The sequence below is a fragment of the Anabas testudineus genome, chromosome 12, assembly GCF_900324465.2.
Source record: "Anabas testudineus chromosome 12, fAnaTes1.2, whole genome shotgun sequence".
In the NCBI taxonomy this organism is placed as follows: Eukaryota; Metazoa; Chordata; class Actinopteri; order Anabantiformes; family Anabantidae; genus Anabas; species Anabas testudineus.
In genome coordinates this window covers 6,158,880-6,182,447 of record NC_046621.1, presented here as the reverse complement: position 1 = coordinate 6,182,447, position 23,568 = coordinate 6,158,880, and the positions used below count along the sequence as shown (strand labels likewise).

At 39.1% G+C, this 23,568-nt stretch overlaps 1 protein-coding gene across 1 annotated transcript in view; it reads left to right on the top strand.

The window, feature by feature from the left end:
- Positions 1-1,586: 1,586 nt before the first annotated feature.
- Positions 1,587-23,568, top strand: part of itga1 (integrin, alpha 1) — a 35,264-nt gene continuing 13,282 nt past the window's right edge. The window contains exons 1-6 of the mRNA XM_026355558.1: positions 1,587-1,876; positions 15,788-15,908; positions 18,527-18,636; positions 21,346-21,434; positions 22,414-22,528; positions 23,175-23,302. Of these exons, the coding sequence (XP_026211343.1) occupies positions 1,828-1,876; positions 15,788-15,908; positions 18,527-18,636; positions 21,346-21,434; positions 22,414-22,528; positions 23,175-23,302 (612 nt within the window). The 5' untranslated portion in view covers positions 1,587-1,827. The remainder of the gene's footprint in view (positions 1,877-15,787; positions 15,909-18,526; positions 18,637-21,345; positions 21,435-22,413; positions 22,529-23,174; positions 23,303-23,568) is intronic.

Sequence of the window (23,568 nt, the reverse complement as noted above, 5' to 3'; positions counted from 1 at the left end):
TCAACAAAACTCCTGGTAGCACAGCAAACAGTTAGACTGTGTGCATGCTGCATACTTCTCTCCTCTGTAGAAATTCTAGAGGTAGATTTTGTTTGCTGAGTTGTTTTGAAAATGGTTGGCTATTGATTTCCAGTGGTTATTAAGGTGTCAGTAGGGATCGGCAGGATAAATGCTGGTGGTTTCTGGGGTGTCATCACGTGGTTTCTGTCTTGTAATTATGAAGAGGAGGTCAATGCCAGCGGGTCTGTTCCACGTATTTTGATATGACTTAAACCTGCCACTAGAGGATTTCAATGTTCTACATAACATGATACTGAAAATTGGCAGGCTTTAGTCTAACGATGTACAAATTTTAGGTACGCAGGCTCAAGAACTCCCTCACCCTCCTTATAAAAATCCTATGATTATGTCTGGGATTTGTGTTGGTATCTCCAGCTATGAGTCCCTGGATTTGAAACCACATTTCAGTCTATCTGTAACATTGCACATTTTGTAACAACAGAAGTCATGTGGGGCTGAACATGAGCGCCAGCACAGGAACTAATCTATTGGCTAAAGACAAACAGCTGAATAAATGTAATCTGTCAAATGTTTTTCAGTTTGACACTAAGATGGGACTTCATGAACTGAGCCACTAACTCACACCAGTGCAGGAACAGCTGGACACTGTCAGTGAATCATGCAGTTGTGCCTAATAAAAAGTTATTGTACTTTCAAGATGCCAATTATTGAATTGACTGGGTTGATATCTTTGCTGGCACCAGGCTGCCAGTCGCTGTTCAGTGTATTACAAGAGTAGGTTCACTTTTAAATGGTAGAATGTTGAAGTTCAATGTCAAATGACAGATTGCAAAATACTCCACAGTATCTATTTACACTGTGGTTGAGCATGAGGTACTGAAAATGCTGTATGGTCATTGGATTTGGACTATTTAGTTTGAATGACTTCAGAATAATGAGTCTGTGTTAATCAACAGACGAAGAACATCTGAAGCCTATAACACACATAGCGACATTTTAATTCAGTAGGTTCAGCTGGGAAATGAGTGCGGACTCCTGGGAAATAAATTACTTTCATGGAGGGTTGAGTGCCAAAGGAGCATGAGTGTAATTTTACACATTTTATCAGAAAGGAAAATCAACAATGTTGATGTTTCCATCAAATCTTTCCATAGAAGTGTTTCCTTTCACTCACACTTGAACCTTCTGTACAGTATGTGTTTGACTCTGTCTCTGGTTTTCCAAATTAAATAGTTGTGATTGCAATATCTGTTCATGGTTTTAAGTCAAACTAAGCCAAAATGTCATTTTTATACATAAAATGACCTTTATGCACAACTGAGTTAATGTTTTGATGGGAAATTACTGTACAGTGAGTTTTTTTTATAAGAAAAAGTTCAGTTAATATGTTCAAGTAAAAGACTGAACTCTGCATAATAACTAAGACTATTCTGCTCTAACTTTGCCTGACAGTTCTATTCTCGTCTCAGACATCAGTGCCCTGCTGTTATTTGACTGGTGGTAAGATTTTCCCATGGTCTGTCAGACCAAGCCCCCCAAAACGTTCTCGAGTGAGCTCCACTTTCCTCCTCACACTCCTCCCTGTTTCAGTATCGGCTCATCCCGAGTAGTAGACTGCTTTTGAAACAGGACTTCAGACAGTTAAACTGCGGATGCTGCAGCACAGGAAATGCCTTGTGGAGTCTTGTTGGTCATTTAGCGAACTGACTTCTCCGGGGATCTGAGTTTAGCTGAGAACCGAGCGTAAAAAGGAAGAGAACATCCGTGGAGTAACCGAAACGAGTGTTGGACACTTTGTGTGACAGGATGCTCAGGACAAGTCAACATTTCACTTTGACAACAGTGGCAGTTGTTGGTGAGTAAATACAGAAACGCATTAAGACCAAAAGCTCATTCTCAGGTGAAATAACGAGTGACAGGCGCGTTTTCTATACCGCGCCGGAGCCTCCGGCGCATCTTTGCGCACACGCTGGAGAACAGCTTAGATCATCGCTGTCTGCATAATTGACTAAGCGACTAAAAGCATCCATTAGGTGTGTCAGTCGCGCTGCCTGCATGTCCATTAAAACGCGGTGGCACCACAATGCCCTCGTAAACTGCCCCTAAATACTTTCCGTCCATATTGCCCAGATGTTATTTATTCTGACTGAGGGAAACCACAGGGAACTTGATTGTTTCTACATGCAGCGGTTTGGTCTTAGCAGTGTGGCACTGACTCATATAATGAAGACATTAGTGTGAACACAAGTGTCAAGACTTCCTGGAGAAAAATCTTGTTACTATAACAGCAACAAACATTTCTGCAGTGTCATGCATTTTCACGATGCTTCTGCTGAGTTTGCAAAGCATGTGTCATGTTTAATTATAACAGAGGTTAAACAAACCTTTGAATGAATGTTTTTGTGAATATTCAACAACCCTTAAGTGATAATTGATCTAAATACATTTTTATAAGGTGAAAGGTGAAATGCACATTGGTCTTACACCAGCTTTAAGAGGTGGTGTCCGCAGTTCAGTCTGCATAAGTAATTGATATGTGTTTTGGTCCCTCTGGTGATAGGATGTGATCTCAGGTTCAGCTCCAGACCAGGAGTAGCGAATTAACTTCTAGGTCATGTTCAGATTCAAACATGAAGGAAAATACCAGCAAAGTTGGTTGAACCACTCATCTGAGTGATCCAGACAAAAGGAGAGAAGAAAGAACATGTCTCTCTCTAGTCCTCAGATTCCTTCGCTTACATGTGATATCGGCTTGTGATGGTCATTAGAGAATTAAGTTAGAGACAAAGTTAAGTGTGTGTGTGTGTGTGTGTGTGTGTGTGTGTGTGTGTAAAGGGATCAGCAGAAGCTCACATAGCAAATCACTCTCATCACATCAAGCAGTCAGGTTGTCTTGGCCCAGCATGACCCCTCTGCCCCTTCTTAGACTCCTGTCAGGTTGCTGCAGGTCATCAGACGATGATCTTGGCTCTGTCTGTTCACCTTTAGGCTGATTTGTGAGTGCACAAGTCTGGCTGCATTTACTGAACTGATCTAGTCCATGTTCTGCTATTGCCTCATGTCCAAGTCGGCACACTCCTGCTAAGTCTAATGCAGGGTGAGCTGTGTGTGTATGGCCTCATTTGGGTCACACGGGGGTAGAAGACCATGCTGGGGGATCCCATGTTATCGGAGCTACCTCTCCTCCCTCAGAGGCCCACATGTGGATATTGTAGTGGCAGCTCTGTAAATTCCTAAAGGAGCTGGGGCTACAGGTGGTTTGAGTTTGGCTGCTGAGGAGAGGTGGATCTGGCTTTAATCACCGTGTTCTGGACCACACTTACCAAGGATGTGAGAAGCATGAACACCTTTACTTTCGCCTACAGAGCTGCAATTTCCGACTATTTTTATTTAATTAATGTAATGGTTTGATGATATGATTAACCATTTAGTCTCTGAAATGTCAGGTAAAGAGCCCATCACAGCTCCCCAGAGCTCTCCAAGTTAGTGCCTTCAGCTATTAATCATTTAGGGCTGTTACAGTTATTTTATTATCACAGCGTTGAAACTATAACAAGAGGCTGTTAACTATTGTGCTTGGTAATTTGACTTTACTTTCTTAGTATTCAACATAATATTTCCATTGTACATGAGACTTTATCTGTTGTCCTTCTTAATGCAGAAACGTCAGAGCATCATGGTTGACACATGATGAAGAAAAGCCTCAGGGCATTGTGGCTTGGTTCTTTAACATGGTAGAAGTGTGTCATGTAGCTATATATGGAGACCCCTACTTAGGGAAAGTATTTAATGTCTTAGTCTCTTCAACTTTTTCTGCTACAAAGATGGAAAGAAGGGGTGAAGGGTCAGTCGAACACAGACTGATTCCTCCACATTCCTCTGAGGACTGAGATGTTGTTTTTCTGCAGTTTCTCACATCTCAGATTTGGGAATTTGTCTTTTCTCTACATTTCTGTGAGCACACAGGGAGCTGCAGTGGATGACCAAAGTAGGCGGTTAATTCATCAAAAGCTTTAAGGTCAATGGGTGTAAGACGTCAAAATTAAAACTCTGAATTGAATTTATGAGCCTGGCCAGACTGGGTAGTGAGCCTAGCCATCTCCGTCATTAGCAACAGGACTCCTCCTCCTCATCCTCCTTTACTATTTTTCATTTGAATCAGCATCTTTCCTGCGTCATAGCATTCTGCACTAATATGACTTATCCTTGTTTTTCTAATGTGTCAGGCGTAGCTGCTGTTTCGGAGAGATCTGACTTTATGCAAGCAAGGGAAATTTATTGTCTTTACTTCTGGTGGGTGCATTTTACTGTAACACTGTCATAAACATGTCTGTTACCATAATATCTCCTCCTCCAGTGAGAAACCAGAGACTTATAGTCTGTACTAATGTGAATTTGGTAAACAGATACGTCCCCTTTATAAATTATTGGAACTATAGGTTTATTTTATGGCCTTAAATTTAAATTATTTGAACTTCTCTGTTTGAGTTTTTTCACTTTGTTCCAGACAGAAATGTCACAACTTCTCTCGACAACATCTATCCTGTACTTGTGAAATAGTACAGGCGTGGCAGATGTTAAAGTCCTGATGTGACCGTGATAGAAAAGGTGTTATTGATCCTCGAGGGGGGATTTTGCACAGATTTCGAATTAAATGAATGCACCTTGGTCTGCTTCATAACACAGAAAACATTTTTATCTGCACAATAAAACTGTTAAGTTTCTTCTTATCAGTATAAGACTGCCGTAATTTGCATTACATCACAAATGTTGTGCATAGTTAGAGCAGGATTGTTGGAGTTTAATAAAACTAGAACAAACCTCGACTTAAACCTCTGTTAAGATAAGAACATGCAGGTGTTTTCCTCAACAGGGTTTGGCCTGGCAGTTTACAGGCAGTGCTGTGTCTGATGTGGTTGTTATCATGTTTTCACACTTGATGATGATCTGCACACTAACACCTCCCCAGATAAATTGTTGTGAGAACGTACTTGACTTCCTTCCTTATGTTTTTTTGCAGATCAACAAATGCATCTCAATATTTTATACAGATAACCTGAGTAAATACAAATTGCATTTTCCTAAATTATCGTAAAATTTTTTAAGGGATAAAAGCTGCACAAGCCCTATGTGAAAAAGTAATTGACTTGTTGATGATCTGAATCATTTAAGTTTGACAAATTTGCAAGCAATCGGGAAGGAGACAAATACTTTTTCACAGCACTGAGATTTTTGTGATTTGTGAGTGATCAGACCTATCTGTATCATAACATCAATAAGCACAAAGTATAACAAATATATTGACTAATATATATATATATATATCCATAGATATACAGATATACACACACACACACACACACACATATACATATATAGATATATATATATAAGGAACCGTGGCACCGTGCAGAGCAAATGAAATGAAACTATCTCTCACCAACTGAAACATGTGGTCAAATATTAAGCTCCAGCTTCAGTAGCTAGTTGCAAGTGCTCCACGACCCTTTGGCCAGTTAATCAACGGACATCAGTGACCACTCACCCAATATTACACACATACAAGAGGGTACTACATATTAAAGTGCATTTATCTGACATTCAAAATAATAGATAATGAAATTTAAAAAAAAAAAAAGAGCATCTAGTATCTGTCTACTTTAACAATTAGGGAAGAATCTCTGTTCTGAGCTCATTTGTCATTTAGTAATTTGTACATGCTTGACATAAAATGTGTGTATTTTGAAATAGAAATCCCACTAGGTCAGTATCACATAAAGCTTTTTTAGATGATGTCAAGCGCATGCATTTCAGGTGCATATTAAGATGACAGAGATGTCGAAAATAGCTACTTCGGCAGGAAGTTGCTCTTAACACAAAACCGAAGAGCATATATTTCCATGCAAAAGCAATGAGTTCAAAGATTTTGCCTGTCAGTCTCTGAAACCACAAAGACCACCCACTTGACTATGATAGTCAACCCGCTGCAGATGTGTAACAGTACTGATGTTTACTTATACTGCAGCATGTGGCAACCATGAAACTAGCATTTGCAGAGTTGAAGATGTTCAAGGTCAGGTAATGCTGGTATCTTATAACATCAGTTGTGGACCTGCCGGCTTTTCTCATAATATTGTAAATATTAATATGAGTTGGTAAAGTAGAAAGGTACAAGTCACTACAACGGCCATCTTCTGTTACAAAAAAAAAAAAAAAGAATAATCCAGTTAAATATAAACTGTATTTTCTTACATGTGCTAAAAAGAAGTCAGAGGAGCATTTAGCACAGCAGACACTGTTGTCTTGCGGTAATTAGTTTACATTTCAAAATGGACATGGTAAAAGTAAGCATGAGATTATTGATTAATAAGTAGTGTGGTGCAAAGACTCTTTGTGAATTTTACTGATCCCTTTACAGTCATCTTAAATGGCTTCTATGGTGTTACAGTGTGTATTGTAGAAGTATAATAACCATTTAAGTACATATATATATATAATAAGAATAAATAAGTAAATGTCAGCAATACCCATTAGTGTTTGGTCAGTGATCTGAGTCATCACCACTGAATCATTGTGCTCTGTTGCTGCCATGGCTGCAGACAGTAAAGTGAGACAGATATAAAAACAAAGTTTGGGTTGGTGGAGCGATGCTTGTGCCAAATCCTTCCGTTCAGTGACTGTAAATGTGAAGTCATCTTCAATAGTATTATGATTTAGCAGGAGCATGCAGGACGTGGCTTTTCCTCTCTTTCTTATCTTTCTATTTATAATAGATGTATTGTGTATTGTATTGTTACAAACAGTGACTGTGCAATTTAACCAACTGACCCTTACTTTGTATTTGAGCACAGAATCATTCCCCTAGACACACTTTGAAAACAAAACTTATATATGTTATTAAACAGCTTTAAATCATCAAGACCCCCATGAAGGTGTAACATCACATGTCGTGTCAGCTTACGTAGGTCACAACACAAGGTCAAACCACAAAAACACAGTGGACACATAAAAGTGTTTAGCATGTGTTTCCCACTTCAGCACGGGTCATCACTCATCACCACTTTGTTCAGAGTGTTAAACTACTAGCATCTCTACTGTTTTCTGTTTCCATATTGAAGAAATACTAAAATATTATTTACATATTTTTTAAACATTAATCTAGGGAATCAGATTTTCCCACAAATTAATCTTTCCAGTTCTCCACACTGTGCCATGTCCACAAACAGAGTCAATACACTGAGGTATTTTTAGTCTGACCTCTGGCGCTGCATAGTTGCTGTGAGGCAACAGGGCAAAGAGGCAGACAGGGAGGCAAAGGGGAAAGTGCAAAAGAGGTTGTCAGGAGGGGAAAACTTGAAGAGGAACAATAGGGAGTCGAAGTGGAGGTCCAATTCATAGAATCTGTGGTAGGAGGAGATTGCATTATCTTTAGTTGAGAAAAAACACACAGAGGAGTGAAAAGTGCAGGGGTTAAAGAGGGAGTGGAGGACCACCGTATCTGTTTTTCAAACGGAGAAGTGTTCAGGCCTCTTCACAGCCTCTTTATTTGATGTGATGGGGATAAAACAGGGTTACATGGTTGTTTATTTTGGAAAATATACTTGTTAGTTTCTTTTTGTCATATGTCTCTGTTAAATATAAATATTATTTCTTGCTGTACAACAGGTCACTCATCTGTCCAGCACATTTGTGCTGTGCATGGTTATTTGGCAAGATGGTAAGATCTGTGCATGGCACGTAACAGTCCCAGAATGGACGTTTCTATGTTTTTGTCTGTGTACGCATACACAACCAAGACACAACAGGCTAATTAATAATCTTTAGAGGTGCTAGTAGACATATTTCTGATTTCTGTCATAGCAGAGGTAGCTGATTCCCCATTATTTGAGACTTTATGCTAACTTAACTAACTGGCTATGAACTGTAGCTTCATATTTAGTTTCATGCTTTACCACAAACTAAATCTAAACATTCAATCCTATCCAACCTGCAAGATCACAGTTACACCCTTCATACGCTTTCTTCTTAAATGTTTTGCAAAAGTATAACAAAGTCGTGTTATTTCCTCATCTCTTACTGAGGAAAACTCTATTATTAATTCATTACTGTCGAATTTTCTAGAAACCCTAAATTGTGATTATAACACACCAGTGTTAAATCTTTCTCATTTCCCAGTATTGACTTTCATTTAAAATGCCCTTTTGTTTTGAGTGTAGTTGGTGATAAAGTCATTTTTGTAAAACAGGATTTCGGTCTGTCTAGAGTCATTTCCTTGTTTTTGCCGGTTTGTACCAACCAAGATCCTATACAGTCTTTCCAGAAGAAACACATAACGAATTCTTGGATACACACACATACTTCCACTCCTTTGGGGTTCTCACTACCTGGTAAGTGCTGATAGCCTCAGATCTTGAACGTACATGTTTCTTTGTGTGTGTGTTTGCAGCCTGAGCATTGCTGCATCTGTGCACCAGGCCTATCCAGCCCTCCACCCTCTGTCTCTCTCCCAGGCTAGCAGTGGGCCAGAGCTATCCATCAAACTGGCATCATACAGGGAGCACTGGAGCTGTGGTGTCTGCCTGGGGCAACGTGTTCACATTAACCTCTCCAACTAGAGGCCAACATGAATTGCGATGCTAGTCATGATGCTCAACAAAGGTTTCATGGGAAAATAGTGGCTGTGGCTAATGTTTCCTCGTTATGACGTGCTGTAGGTCAGAATGAGGCAGAAAATACAGGTAACAGACATCAATATTTAAGTTTAGTATGTTAGTTTAACTTAAACCAAGCACACAGGAAGAAATATTAAATAACCCATATCCAGATTTGGGAGTAAATGCATGATCATAATATTTCTAGTTGTACAAACGTGTCCTCATTTGTACGGTTCCTGCAGCTGCCTTCAACTGTTTGTGGGTCTTTCTGCCTTCAGTCTTGTCTTCAGTACGTGTAACTCATGCTCTGTTGGGTTGCGATCAGGTGGCAAAGTGAAGAATATACTATTTCTTTACCTTGAGAAACTCTTGGGTAGCTTTTCCTGTATTTTTTAGGTCATTACCCATCTGTAATACAAAGCAGTGTTGCAGAATTTGACTGCAGCTACCAAATGCAAATGAACCATCTCCAGGCCTTGTATGTGCTTGATTAGTCATGGACTGTGTACAGTATATATATGCACTTAAGTAACCAAGTTACTCAGAGAAACCAAGTTTCTTCCGTAATTGTGGAATAGATTTGCATGCATTTATGAAACCTTGTTACTGGAAATGCTTATGTAGCAGATAAGTAATCAGATTTCTCCTCTATCTTGCAATCCTGCAATTCCTGATTGGTTAAATCCACAGTTTTGTCAACCCTTGAAGTAAAGCTAAAGGTTTTGACTTCGCTCACATCTTGAATGTCTCATTTGAGATTTAGTGTGGTTTTCACAGTTACGAAAAACATATATTTGTTCCATTGCACACGGACCTGACTGTATGTACACTGTATAAATATTCTGCACCACAACTATAAAGGTTATATCCTTATATAACCTCATAGTCTCCCATCATGTCAGAAAGTTTCAGTCAGTTTTAGTTTTAGTTTCACACTTACAAAAAGTATTTTTTGTTGTTTGTTTGTTTGTTTGGTTTCAAAGAATGTAAAAATACAACACAAGTATCTTACGTCTGTGGAAATGACAGGAGCCTCTATGTCCCTAGGTCGTCCATAGAACTATTACACAAAGAATGAAGTAAAAAAAGCTAATTGAGATAAGATTAAATAAAAAAACACAAAAAATGCTTCCATAGGTCTAGACTGCAATTGGTTTGTTGATGCATATTAAAAATGCATATAAAAAAGAAAACATTGGATTTTCGATTTCATATTTACAGTGAATTGTTCCAGCTGAACATTTATGTTGACACCTTTTTGTTTAAAGTGGCCGAAAGTATCGTGATGTTGTCCGAAATTGCATATTTTTGAATAAGAAGAACAGAAATGTTTTTGCACATTTGAACGAGCAAAAGTAGGAACTGCAAATTTATAACAGGAGCAAATTGTCACGCACAATTTCACACATTCAGAATTGATCTGAAACTCATTACATCATTATAGTTTCTCATCATGTCTCACCGCCCTTGTCTGACATTATGTCTGGGTTTCTGAGTCTTTAAAAGTCACTAAATTTCCTTTAGAACCTCAGCTCATTTTGTGTGTAGTGAACTGATATCTCCATGAAAAAGTGACCACCTTCTCTGTTATTGCTCGATTGGGTGATGGTCTCTGCGTTGTGTCCAATGTGACCATTTGAAGTCAGAATAGTCTTATTTAAATGGTGTTAAACTGCCTGATCTGTCCCAGACTGTCCATAAGAAAGACATTTCCAAGGCTTGAGTCACTTACAGAGTCCTCTTTATACCATGTATGGTGACTTTGACGTTTATACAGCAACGAGTTGAAGAATTATTTTATCTTATGGGCCAGCAGACTGTTAAATATTCATGATGTTTCCCAAGTAATCACTATCAATAATAAATAATCTGTTTATAACTATACCCTATTTTCTTGCATGGTTTATGTAGTTTCTTCAGTCTGTGTCCAAGTCTTTGTATGTTTTAGGTTATACCTGACTGCAAGACACATTTCGCTCTGGGGGTCTTAAAGTGAAAGTTGGCAGATGTTTCCTGCTCTTTCCAGTCTGTAAAGATAAGCTAAGCTGAGCTGAGCTAATTGCTTTTTGGCTCCAGCTTTATACTGCACACATGCACTGGTGGGAGAGTGGTGTCAATATGTCATCTAACTTATCACACATTTATTATTATGTCAGAAATGCTGTAGAGAACTTTACAGGAAATTGTTCTCTGTTCTTGGTAAGTGATGATAATCTTTCTATCTGGGTTTACACTGAATAACTTTATAAAAATAAACCTCTCATGATGTTTTAAGAGTTGGTGCAGAGTAGCAATAGAAAGTTTACTCACAAGCTGTTTTCCCTCACTGTGTCCCTGATGATATGCATGATTATTTTTGCATGTTGCTTATTGATTCTGGAGGAAGGTCATTCTTTGACCCCAGTATGTGTATATTTTTGGTTCCCTCAGAGTTGTTTGATGTATCCCAGAAGCCCCCGCATCCCAGCCTCTCCTTGATTTAGTAGACATATTATGTGTATGTGGATGGATATGGTTAAGGAGATGTCAACCACCCCTGCAATATAAAGAGATTTTTGGCGAGTTGAAAGCTTTGACAACCGTCAGGGGGGATGATGTCATGTGTGGGACTCAGCTTGTAAGCCTACATGTTTTCTCCTCCACTAAAAAAAAAAATGCAGCTCCAGAGAATACATCTGGAAGTTACAGCAAGTGGAATCTGACACCGACGAGCCGATATGTTCAGTCAATGAAGGAACGGATGCATGAAGAGAGGAGCCGAGGGATACTGGAATTGCTGGTAGGAGAGCAGGAGGATGAAGATGAATGAAAGGAAGAAATAGTAGAGAGACGAGTGATTTTCTTGAGGGACAGAGGGATGGGAGAATGAATTAATGAATGGGTGGAGTACAGGAAGAGGATTGAATAGCAAGCAGGGTGGGAGGAAATGGTTTTTGTCCCCACTAACAGAGTGACTCTGGAGACTGTCAGTCTATTATTCTTCCAATTTTGTACTGACTGAAATGTCTCGACAAGTGTAGGCGTGATTGCTATGAAATTTAGTTTAAACATTCATAATAATAATTAGAAGATAAATCCTGCTGGCATTTCATTACTAGTCTAGTTATAGGAAAGTTAAAGAAATGATTGGACACAGTCACCCCCTAAATTGACGGCTGAAAGGGGCTTTCCAAAGCTATGCAACTCTGTGACTTACTATACAGTATATTTTTACACAATAGAGATCAAACTACTCCGCATGAATAAAAGTTGAATTAATTTATCTGTCTCTTACACAGACATTAAAACTTTGAGGAATCTAGGCCCGTGTTCCCCTCTGCACGTTAGGACACGAACACGCCTACATTTATGACCCCTTGTGTGCAGTGCACACCCACATACTGCACATTTGCCAAAGATAATGCAGCAAGCGAGCAGACAGCCGAGTCAGAGTCAGCAGATCGAAACCTGTCAGACGCTTGGCTCGTGATACCCATTCCTTCAGTGATTAGAGAGGAAAGTGGTGACGGTGGTGCAGCAACACAAAAACAAGAAGAAACAAAGGAAACCTGCAAAAAAAAAAAAAAAGCTGAGAAAGAAATGTGGCAGAGCAGAGAAACACATAAAGGTAAAAGATCAAAGGAGGATATTTGGAAATATTTCAGTTTCATAACGTTTTGCAAGGCTCTAGGCTGCCTGCAGTTATGCCAAAGTATCAGTCTGTTCTTTTGCACAACTGCAGGTAAATACCAGCACATTGTGGATGAAGGTCCAAGTCCCGCCCTGGCCCTTTTGGCCTTTGAAAGGTCAAACACCAGTCCACCATAAAAACATTAATTGCTTCATTCTTTCACTACAACCGATGTATCATTAACATCACCCAGTTGCTAAGCTACCCCAGATGTTTGCGTACTTTAATTTTAGGGGGTATGTGTAAACGGTCTGTCTTGGATCAGCTTAACAGCTGACACGTGTTTCTTACTACGCCTGATTGAGGTTGAGTATCAGGGTTAGTTAATGACTTTGTTGCCCACAGGTGCTGATTTGTGTTAAGCCTTAAAGCAGATTATAGTTGGTTAGACATGTTACAGATGAGCAGGTGCCAGTTGGGTGTGTGTTTTTACCATAACTGAGCAAAGCTTTGAAGCCTTCAGATGGTGTCTCGGGGTCATTTTTATAGCTGGTTTTGATGTCTCACAGGCCAACAGGTGCTGATCAGTGCTGCTTTCTGCCCTGACTCTATCAGCATATCTGTTTTTTCCTTCTTGGCTTTATAAGTTGCAGAGTCGTGTGGTGGAAATAGAGCCATTTTGGTTTTGATAACTGTGGTCTGACTGAGCAGCAGGGTTTTATTGTGGGTTAAAGTAGCTGACAGACTGACAGGATCAATCAGGATAACATGAAGCTTAACTGAAAACACTCATTGTAGTCTTACAGCCGTGATGTCTGAGCCTGAACTTAGATTAGAAATTATTGTTTTTACAAAACTACACAGAAAGTGTAATGACAGCAGCATGTTAGCAGAGAAACAGCAGCAGTGTGAGGGCTTTATCTCTACAACACAACACATTTAGACACAGAAATAAGTTGTAGGTCCCCTGTGTTTTGCATTGTTCACAGCCCAGTACACAATAACTATAATCATGTTTATAAAATGAAAGAAACTGCTTTAAAGCTCCAGATCGTGCCACATGGGTTTTTTAAAGCCCAGATGAAACACAACCTGTTATGAGGCCTGCGTAGACCGGATTACTTAACATAGTTTTGTCAAACTATATCTTCACAGATAACAGGAAAACACAGCATAATCACTTTCTGTGTATCTAATACATCTTTAACAAACACTATTAGTTGTAAAATGCCGGAGGCTTGTTAAAGTTGTAAGACACAGCTTCTGGGCCACTGAAGGATATTAGTTCAAGGTTTATTATTAATAATGAAAAGTAAAGGGAAATAAGAAGTCCTCTTTGAAAATGAGAACTGGGATGTAACATGGCATTTTCCATCAAGGAATAGAAACTAATTGTGAAAATAGGCAAATGAACATGTAATAATTAATGACTTCTTCTTCAGTGGTTTGCGGCATCAGAGTAACGGATAATACCACATAAAGGAAAACTGCCAAAGATATCTCTTTTCCTACTGGTGGTGCAGGAGGAAATGTCAAAGGAGAGTCCTTAAAGTAACAAGACTCCGTGTTTGGTACCATGAATGTAAACCTTAATCACGAAGTCCTCCAGTTGTTGTTGACATATTTATTATCTACCAAATTGTTGCCCTGACTCTCTGACACAAAGCCAAGGTAGCGTTGCTAAACCTCTTTGTGCTTTCCTCACCTTGTGTAATAGAGGATAACATGAACCCTTCAGCTTTAAATGCCAATTCCTCAGAGACTCATGAGGCTATTTCCACCCACAACAGGACAACCCCCATTTATTAGTTTTCCAGGGCAGATGTCAGCCCGGCTCAAGAAACAAGCCACTTACATAACTCATTGGTTTTGATTTGAGCCAAGCAGAGCAAGAAAGACCAACTACAGCAAGAGGAGATTGATATACACAAAAGATGCTTCTGCCAGTAGACAGAGGACGTTCCTGTATGATTTACAGCTCAGGCCAGTGTGACTGTGAACTGTACTTGAGCTTAAATGAAAAAGGCCTTGTTGGCCCAAAGCCATCTTAAATCAGCTAAATTAGGTGTGTATCTAAGTGAGTGTGTGTGTGCGTGTGTCGATTTGTGGGGACGTCTATAATAGGGTTAATAGGACCAGGAAATTGAGCCTCTCTTAGAGATGGAAAGGGGGTAATAATAAGAACAGAACAGAGGGGATGCACTTTCTTGGCTGAGAGTCCAGTGTATGACTGTGCAGGTCTGGATGGATCTACTTCTTTTTACCAGAGATGGATGTGAGAAGTGTGCTCAACATCTAAACATGACTTGATTATGACTGGTAGCAGTGTGTTTTCCTAACTCCTTTGTTTATAAGACAGCGAGAGAGGCTGTAATAGAGGCTGCATTTGACACAATTGTATGTGATTCATGCATTTATGTTGCTCTGACGTTTCAAATACACACACGTACTGATCCCTGCTTGAATTGAGTTTAGTGTTTCTATGCTGCAAAGCATGCTGAAGAGGAAACACCACATATTCAACATAAACACAGTTCAACAGCAGCACAACCATATCACCTTCACATACAGGTGATTTACTTCAAGACTGTTGTATTAATTTTAACTTGGTGTACCTGGAATCTGGGTCCAGTATTAGCATGGTGCAAAAGTCAATGACTTTAAATGATAGTTCTCTATTATGTTTGGGTCAGCCACATTGGTTACAAAACATCATCATCAAAGAACAAAAGGCTTCTTTTTGTTTGAGCCTTTGTATATGTGGTCTGTGTCTGCCTGTTCTCGCGTTTTAATCCCACTGTTCTCTTACTTCTCCGTACTCCCTCACAACTCTGGCAATCAAATAAATTATACTGAAGGAATTCCCTGCACAGACGATATAAAGAGCGTCATTGTGATGCAGGCACAATGAGACATGGATGGATTTATATAGAGCCTCTGTGATATGCTCAGCTCAGTGACAGACGGATGCAGACTGCAGAGAGCAGAGAAGAAGCCATTGTACTGCAGGTCAGACTGGACTCGGACCAAAGTGCTTCACATCAGTATTTGAAATTCCACTTGTTTCCTCCAGAATGACACTCTTTGTGTGTGTGAGCGTGATACGGTGCACGCAGTTCATCCCTCATCTTGGTTTACCATCTCTATAAATACAGAATATTACTAAATGTTTATGATACCATTAGAATTTTATGAATGCTGTGAGTAAATGTCCAATATTAGTATTAAGATATTCAATTATGAGGTCTGTTTATTTTTAATTTCTACATTTTCATCCTGCATATTATCAATATTTATTAAAAGTGTTTGTTAATGCTAACTTCCTATTCATTAATATGGCTGAGAAAATTAATACACACGTCTCTTGTTTCAGGATTTGATTATTTTGTCATTCGTTTTGCTCACTGTGGAGCTGTGCAGCGGTTGGAAAAGGCCTCAGTAACCTTGTTCTGTTTAGTAAACATCAGTCTCTGTAACCTCTATCTTCCCTTCATCCCCGCAGTGCTGCTGGCATGTGCGCTGTCCTTCAACGTAGACCAGAAAAATGGCTTGTCGTTCAGCGGTCCCCTGGAAGACATGTTTGGCTACACTGTCCAGCAGTTTGAGAACAGCGAGGGGAAGTGGTGAGTGTCTGTCGCTGTACATTTTAAGCCAAACGTTCATCATCTTTTCCTCCTTGCACCACAGATGCTACTGTAATTGAAAAACAAACCCACAAATGTGCACCTAAATATGTAGACGCTATCGCAATTATTATCTTCTATGCACAAACTAAATCAAATTATTTAAAATAACCACAAAAACAAATGTGAATTTTGAGCTGCTAAAGTGACTCTGGTCACATCAGATAAATGTTAGTTGTTTTTCTTCTAGGTGCCGTAGAAAACTCTCCTTCATGTTATTACTTTTGAACCTGCCACAGTTTTCAGCAGTGCTGTGCACAAAATTACATTACTGGATGTATTCTATGCCTACAGGATTTGGCTCTAAATATGTAAAGTTTCTTCAGAGAAATGTCATTGTGCAGTTTTTTCCTTTAGTTTCACATAAATGTTGGTAAAAAGTCAGTCGCTTCATGCAGATGTGCAACAAGTGAGACGTGTATTTAAACCTATGTTGTATATTTATGACCACACACATCACCACTCATGCTCTTCACTGCACCGTTCCATTACATGATGTACAACGCCCTCAGTGTTTAAAAGAAATTCATATTTAGTTTTTGGAGTGTCTGTTTTATGGGTGTTTAAGCATTGACATTCAAGACCTAAACAGATTACTGGAGTCATGTCGCCTGCATGTGTTCTGTGCCTTTTCAGTTTGCACATGAACTGTGCAAACTTTAATAAACTGCAACAGCTGTAGTGAAGATATCACATTAATTTACATTTTTGTGGTGCAACTTTTACCTTTTGCAACTATTAAATGACACTTTACACAAGAATTTAAGCTACGAACTTCTAATATTAACTGTGTATTTGACACGGAGACAAATATATGTGTAAATTATTGATGTTGATATGGAAACTTGGCAACAATGTACAGCTGTTTCAACTCTTTTTGGTTGGTATCTCTGGTGGTCCTCATAATTAATAATCTTCTATATCCGAAAAATCTCTGAGGTGTTGTTTAAAAGAGGGCCAGCCAAAAATGCTCTTACTTGAGAATATTTTATTACACCAAAATAGGTACTCAGTTCAAACCACAACATTAACACAAGCCAAAAACCCTAATTCACGTGTAAAGCTACAGTTAGCGAAGGAAAGCACACCGGCTGCTGCTGTAATGAGGATCCTTGGTTTTATGACCCAAGCTGTTAACTGTAAGCTGCCCACCAGAGTATCCACACACACAGCTTTTAAATACACTGAAACCAAGCATCCATGGCTCGTCTCTGTTTAGGAACACAGTTTTATAACCTTGTTAAATGCTATTAGAGTGTGGTTAATGGTTTTAGTCTCTCACTCCTTTTCTCTACACCACTACTCCCGTTATTATTTCTCAGTTTATCCACTGTACCTGGTGCTGTTCTTCAGCATCTTATCGAGCTCCTTTGAGATCAGTTACACTAATTCACTCACTGGGACTGAACCACACTGCAAACACTGGCTCTGTAACTTCTCCAGATAGCACCGCTCTGTTCCAGTTCAGAGAAAAGTATTACCCCAAGAGGTCTAAGTGATAAGGGCCTGAGTGAGGAAGCTGCTGAACCTGAGAATTACGTGGGGAAAGAGCAGAGGGAGGACACGAGAGATCTGAAGAGAACAGATGAAAGACAGAAGAAAAAAAAAAGAGATAAAACAGGAATTTTCGGGGAAATGAGGAGGATGGGGAATAAAATCAGAGATGATATGTAGCTCTCAGCACATGTGGGAGAAAATTATAAGCACGGAGAAAAAAAGCAGTCATGAGGTGACACACAGGTTGCCATAACTGGAAGGTGACTGATTGGTCGCAGATGTCTCGTCCAGACCCCCACCCACTGGCTCCTAGTGCACCTCACCCGTGTTGAAAGGTGGATCAACTGCAAAATATATTACATGTGGCACAGATGGTTCACATAGACAGGAGTATCTAGTAACTTACCATATGTTACCATCTTCTTCTTGCAAGACAAATGGCACATTGTTATTGAGGCTGCCAACTAACAACGTAGTTCTTGTGCACTAGTTCTTAAGTCATTAAATCCATTTATTTATCAATTGTTGAGAGCTATGTTTCAACTTGTTCATAAATAAATCAATAATGTTGTGATTCTCGCAGTCAGTGGGCCAAGCTGAGAGTGAGTTGTTGTTTCACTCTGTGTCTTGCTTTAGATGACCAGGGCCCATTAGAGTTGAGGAATGTTAATAAGCCTGAGTGTTTAGAGGAAGCCAGATGACCGACTCCTTTTAGCATCAGTTTACTGACAGAGTGACATAATGTTAAACCTACACATCTATTTACAGTTATAGACATGTGAAACAGTTGAACATACATGTCCAATATAGACCTTCTCATATTTGCTTTTGTATTTCATACTACATGATATGACAACTACAGATTCTGTTATAATAAGTTGTGCATCTTTATTAATAGAAACTGATCTAAATCACATAAAAACACTTAAAGTCACAACTTAAACCCGCAAACTTTAGATTTGTTCAAATCTATTTTAATCATGCTTGTTATAATGATCTAAACTGCTCTTTATTTTTATCAGGGAAACCTAAATCTCTGTATTGTTAATGCACTTTTTCAGGGTTCTGATTGGATCGCCGCTGTCGGGGCAGCCAGCTAAACGGACAGGAGATGTCTACAAATGTCCTGTGGGGAAAGAGAGCAACACGTGTGTCAAACTGGACCTGCCTCGTAAGAATACTGTGTGTCTGTGTGCATGCTTGTGTGTGTTTGGGATATTTTAATGGACTTAATAGGTAATAAAAAGAAAAATAAGGATAAACCTTAAAGAATTAGAGCTGCAGCAGTTACTCAGTTGACAAAAAGATTGTTGCAACAATTTCCAGAATTGAGTTATTAAATATTAGTATTTGATGCTTTAATTCTTAGGATTTCAGATGACATCTAAACATTTATCAGCATTTAAATTAATCATTAAGTGCAACCATACTTAAAATAATGTTTAGTTTCCTTAAATACCTTCTACTTTCTGATAGTAAATACAGCTAGTATAACATTTGCATTCATATTAAATGACCATTGGACTCATTCAACATTTTAATCAGCTCGTCTTTTCTCTTATCTGGATTTTAGCATCTGCACTGTCAAAGATTTTACTGACAATAGAAGTGAGGTGGATAAAAATAGGATTTTTAACATGCCTTTTCTGGAATTCCCGGTGTGTGACAAGTCTATGAAATATGCAAGAATGTACCTTAACCTCTGTGGCTGGATGGGATGGGACAGCTGGATTTGTTTTATGTGTGAATACTGTGAATCGTGTGGTGGTGTCGTGCTTGCACACGGCTGGGTTTTTAAGTCTACTGTCTGCCTGGATCTCCTGGAGAGGAAGGGCCGCCCATCTGAACAGGAAGACAGTAAATAAACATAGTTTTAAAGTTTCATCCTTCCAATTATATCTTAATTAACTTATAAACAAAACTCCCGGACAGCAGTATGCAGTCTCTATTAGTGTTTGTCTATGTGTCGCCACAGAAAAACTGAGAGTTTGTGTTTACAGCAGATCTCTGGGATTAATACTTTTCACACACTGCAGAATTATGATGAATTAACAAGAGATATACGTGTATCTTCTGCTGTTCTTGGAAATAGTGGTTGTAAGTGCTGTTACAGTACTGGAAATGATTTTCCCCAAGCCGCCAGTGCACAGGGTGTTGTCTTCTTTCTATGTTGAATGAGTTAGACAGGCAAAAGCCTAAGTGCCACAAACTTAAGTTTAGTCTGGAAAACATCCACCGGGAATCGATTTAGACTGGCAGTTGCAACCAGACCTCTCCAGGAGTGATTTATGTGACAAGTGTCGTGATGCATTTTGAATTTAATGTAAAACCGGGCATGATTTAGCAACAGCATGACCTTTCTTGTAACATTTATCAATCCGATTTAATCCGATCTGATCCCTGTGGAGTTCATGCCCACTGACGACACGCTAGTCTTAAATTCCCAGAGCTGTCGCCACACAGGTTTACGTGGTGCAGAAGGAAGATGCCAAACCATAATGAGCAATGTTAAATCATTGTGGTCATTGTGTTGTAATTTTTAATCGCTAAGCTGAAATTATGCGTAATGAAATACTGGCAGGAAGGTCTAACACCCACAGTTTTGGTCTGCTCGTCAGAACGGCAATATGTTTCTGTTTGGAAAATTGAATGCAAATAACAAACAATTAACATGATCTGTTGTCTGCAGATTCGCAGGAGCTGCACTCTTACAACCTGAGGAACTAATGGTAGTTCTTAGGTTATCTTGGTTAATATATTAATCTTGTTGAAATAAAATATAAACATCTATTGCACCATGGTTATATTAACATACAGTCATATCTAATGCCTTCTAACAAACCACATTTTAGTAAAAGTCACTTTACAAGTAGCATCTGATTTGTATCTTCCTTCGATTTTCAAACCAGGAAAAATGTGTGAAAAATGTGATTTGTTCTGATAGATATGCATAGTCACAGTTTACAGACAAAGTATGTATTCTTCTCTGCTGCTACAAAAAGCTGCTTTCAGTCCCATGTGGACAAATCATGAGGTGCAAGATCTTGGTTCGCTCTTTATCAGATAGTTCAAAACATTCAGAAACTCATTCTCACTCGAGTTTACTGTGGTGCACGAGAGAACAATGTTTACTGTGCATCAGATAAAAAGCGAGTTTGAATTGAAATCTTTTAACTCAGAGGTCAGCAAGGAGTCAAAGAGGGAATGCTGGGTAGTGGTTTCTTATAAGCTGGAGGGCAGGAAACAGAGAAAGGACAAAGCAGGAAGCAGAAATCTGCATCCACACCGAGATGAAGACAGAGATTAAAGAGATAAACCTAAATATTAAACTGAGATGCACTGTTGTGGTGTCTGTTTGAAATAGAAAATATTTCAAATCAGAATCATAACTATCTGCTAATGAGAATCAGAAATGGTTATTTGCCAACTTTCTCTCATGGGGATTGGTTAAGAGCTCAGTTCAACAGCGAGAGTGCATGTGAATGAGCCTGTGAGTTTCTGTGGATCCCTCAAGAAAAAATGGAAAACAGATCCAAGGCATTCCCAAGCTGAAGCTTTGTCATAACATGCTAATTTTAGCCACATGTTGTGATTGCTAAATGATTCAATTCCTCTGTTTTTCTTACTGACTGCGACTGTGAGTATCATTTTTCAGTGTCCATAAGCTGCACATTGAGGAGAAGCATGTTAAAGCAATGACACAAACTATATCTAACCACATGTTAGTGGTTATTAGATCTTCCTGTGCAGGCGGAAGTAAGAACGGCGTTTGAGTGACTCTTCCTGTGGGAAAATACAGAAGAGGAATTTGTCCAGCTGTTCTTCTTCGCTGCTGCTCTCTATTTGTCTCACTCTGTTTATTCATCCATATTTTTCTTAGAAAACACAACAGTTCCCAACCTACGTGAAGTCAAGGAGAATATGACTATGGGAACCACTCTGGTGACCAATCCCAATGGAGGATTTTTGGTAAGGGGGACGTTGCTTTTTATACTATTTGAAAGTAGCAGTAAATTTTACATACCAGGCACAACAGCATCACTCAACTTTGTGCATTCTCTGCTAGAAACTGGGCAGCAGCTATATGCTCACTAGACCTTTGACCTGCTTGGAAACAGTGGGTTTGTCCCTTCATTTTTCCCAGTGGGGCTTCGTGTCCTGGGAATGTAACAGGATACTGTAAATCAAGTGTATAAATGCTGAATTATATTCATATTTAGCACACGGCCCATTAAGTTTTATGGTTATGAATCCCATTTCATCATTATGAAATTAGCAGGGTGTGAAAATTAGAGAAGCAGTAGATGAAGGACCCACACTTTTATGGTTCTGCAACTTACTGTAGTGTGAAGAAGAAATTCAAATAATATTATAGATATAATGGAGGGATGCTCCTTTTTCCTTTAGGTCAAATGTGGTAAATGATACATTTGTGTGGTGTTGGTTAATTAAATGTGCCTCGTGGTGATTAGATGCACTTCACAAGCATGTGAACCTCTGCCTTCAGTAACTTATGGCACTGGTGGAACCCTTTTAACAGGAATAACTTCAGCTAAACCTTTTTCTAACCGTTATCATCCCTGCACATCAGCTTGGAGGGAAGCCAATAGACATCCCTGAGTTGTAGCTGTTTTTTAGGGAGGGGTACGCTCGAATCCTTCCAAGCATGTGGAGCATGCAGGGAAATCTAAGGAGATTACTCCAAAGCATTTCTAGATGTTTTTCAGTTTCTCTGGTGAAGTAGAGTCTAAAGAGATCTGTGGTGGTTTTAAAAGTCTCTGTGTAACTCTCAGTTTGAGTAGTTCTTTCCTCTTGGTTTATGTCGTCAGTAGTCCTGAACCTCTTCTCACCCGTAACCTCATGCTGGTGGAAAGCTTAACAAGTCAGAGCCTCTAAGTTTTATGTTTTCATGCAAATAGAGTCTCAGTTTGTGTGTTTGTCTCCACAGGCGTGCGGCCCTCAGTATGGCTACATGTGTGGGCAGCAGCTGTACATCTCAGGCGTTTGTGCAAATGTCAGCTCTTCCTTTCAGATCCTCAACTCTGTGGCACCGGGTGTGCAAGGTACGCAGTCTGATGAAATAAAATCAGACAAAGAGTTTTAATCTGCACCCACAACTCTGTCATCAGACTCATCCTCCTTAAGTAAAGAGAGATTAGGGAATTCTTCTTAAAGTAAACTTGTCTATGACCCTGTCCTTCTTTGGCCCATCCTTGAAAAGAACCAGAGAACCAGTATCACTTTCCTTTTAAACTAATTATAAACTCATGATATAAGTTCTGAATTAAAGTAAGTTTTCATTTTTGGCATTTTCACGTGGGACAACCTTTAATGTTTTTGCTTTGAGTGTGAAGATTTTAAAGACAAAGTCAAATCATGCTTCATCATGACAGATCTCTGACACCTTGTACTTTTTAGTCTTCAGTTATTATCTCCTACATCAGTAGTTCTCAACCTTTTTGGCTTCTGACCCTTTAAATCTGATCAATTACTCTTGACCTATCAGCAACTACCAGCTGTGACCTACTGGTAAACAGGAGGAGGCATTCATTTCTTTCTTAATAGTGAAATCAATTCTTCTAATGTGTTTAGTTAGACATAAACATGCTTATCTGTCATTGTATAAAAATGCATAATGTGTATAACTTAAGACTAATCTCACCTTTGAATATAAAGCAAACTTACTCTTTGAACTATGATTTTTTCCAGAGTGTGGAAAGGAGCTGGACATTGTGATGGTTTTGGACGGCTCTAACAGTATCTACCCGTGGTCAAGTATCGTCGATTTTCTGCGACGCTTTATTGAGAATATTGAGATTGGGCCTAAACTCTCACAGGTCAGTTACATAAACAACTGTACAGACTTATTATGTTAATTTCTGTGGGAAATGAAACATCTTTGTGTTTGCAGTGGATGGATAAATACATATGAATGGGTTACGTGTACGAGTTAATAGATGGGTTATATAACAGTGGCATAGAATGATGAATGAAGGAGTGTGTTATTTTCTGCCAACTCAACTTAATACTTTATATATTATATTTGATCACTTAAGTGTCCCCCTTTGTGGAATTTTTCACTTGGTGCCAATAGTAAGAAGAA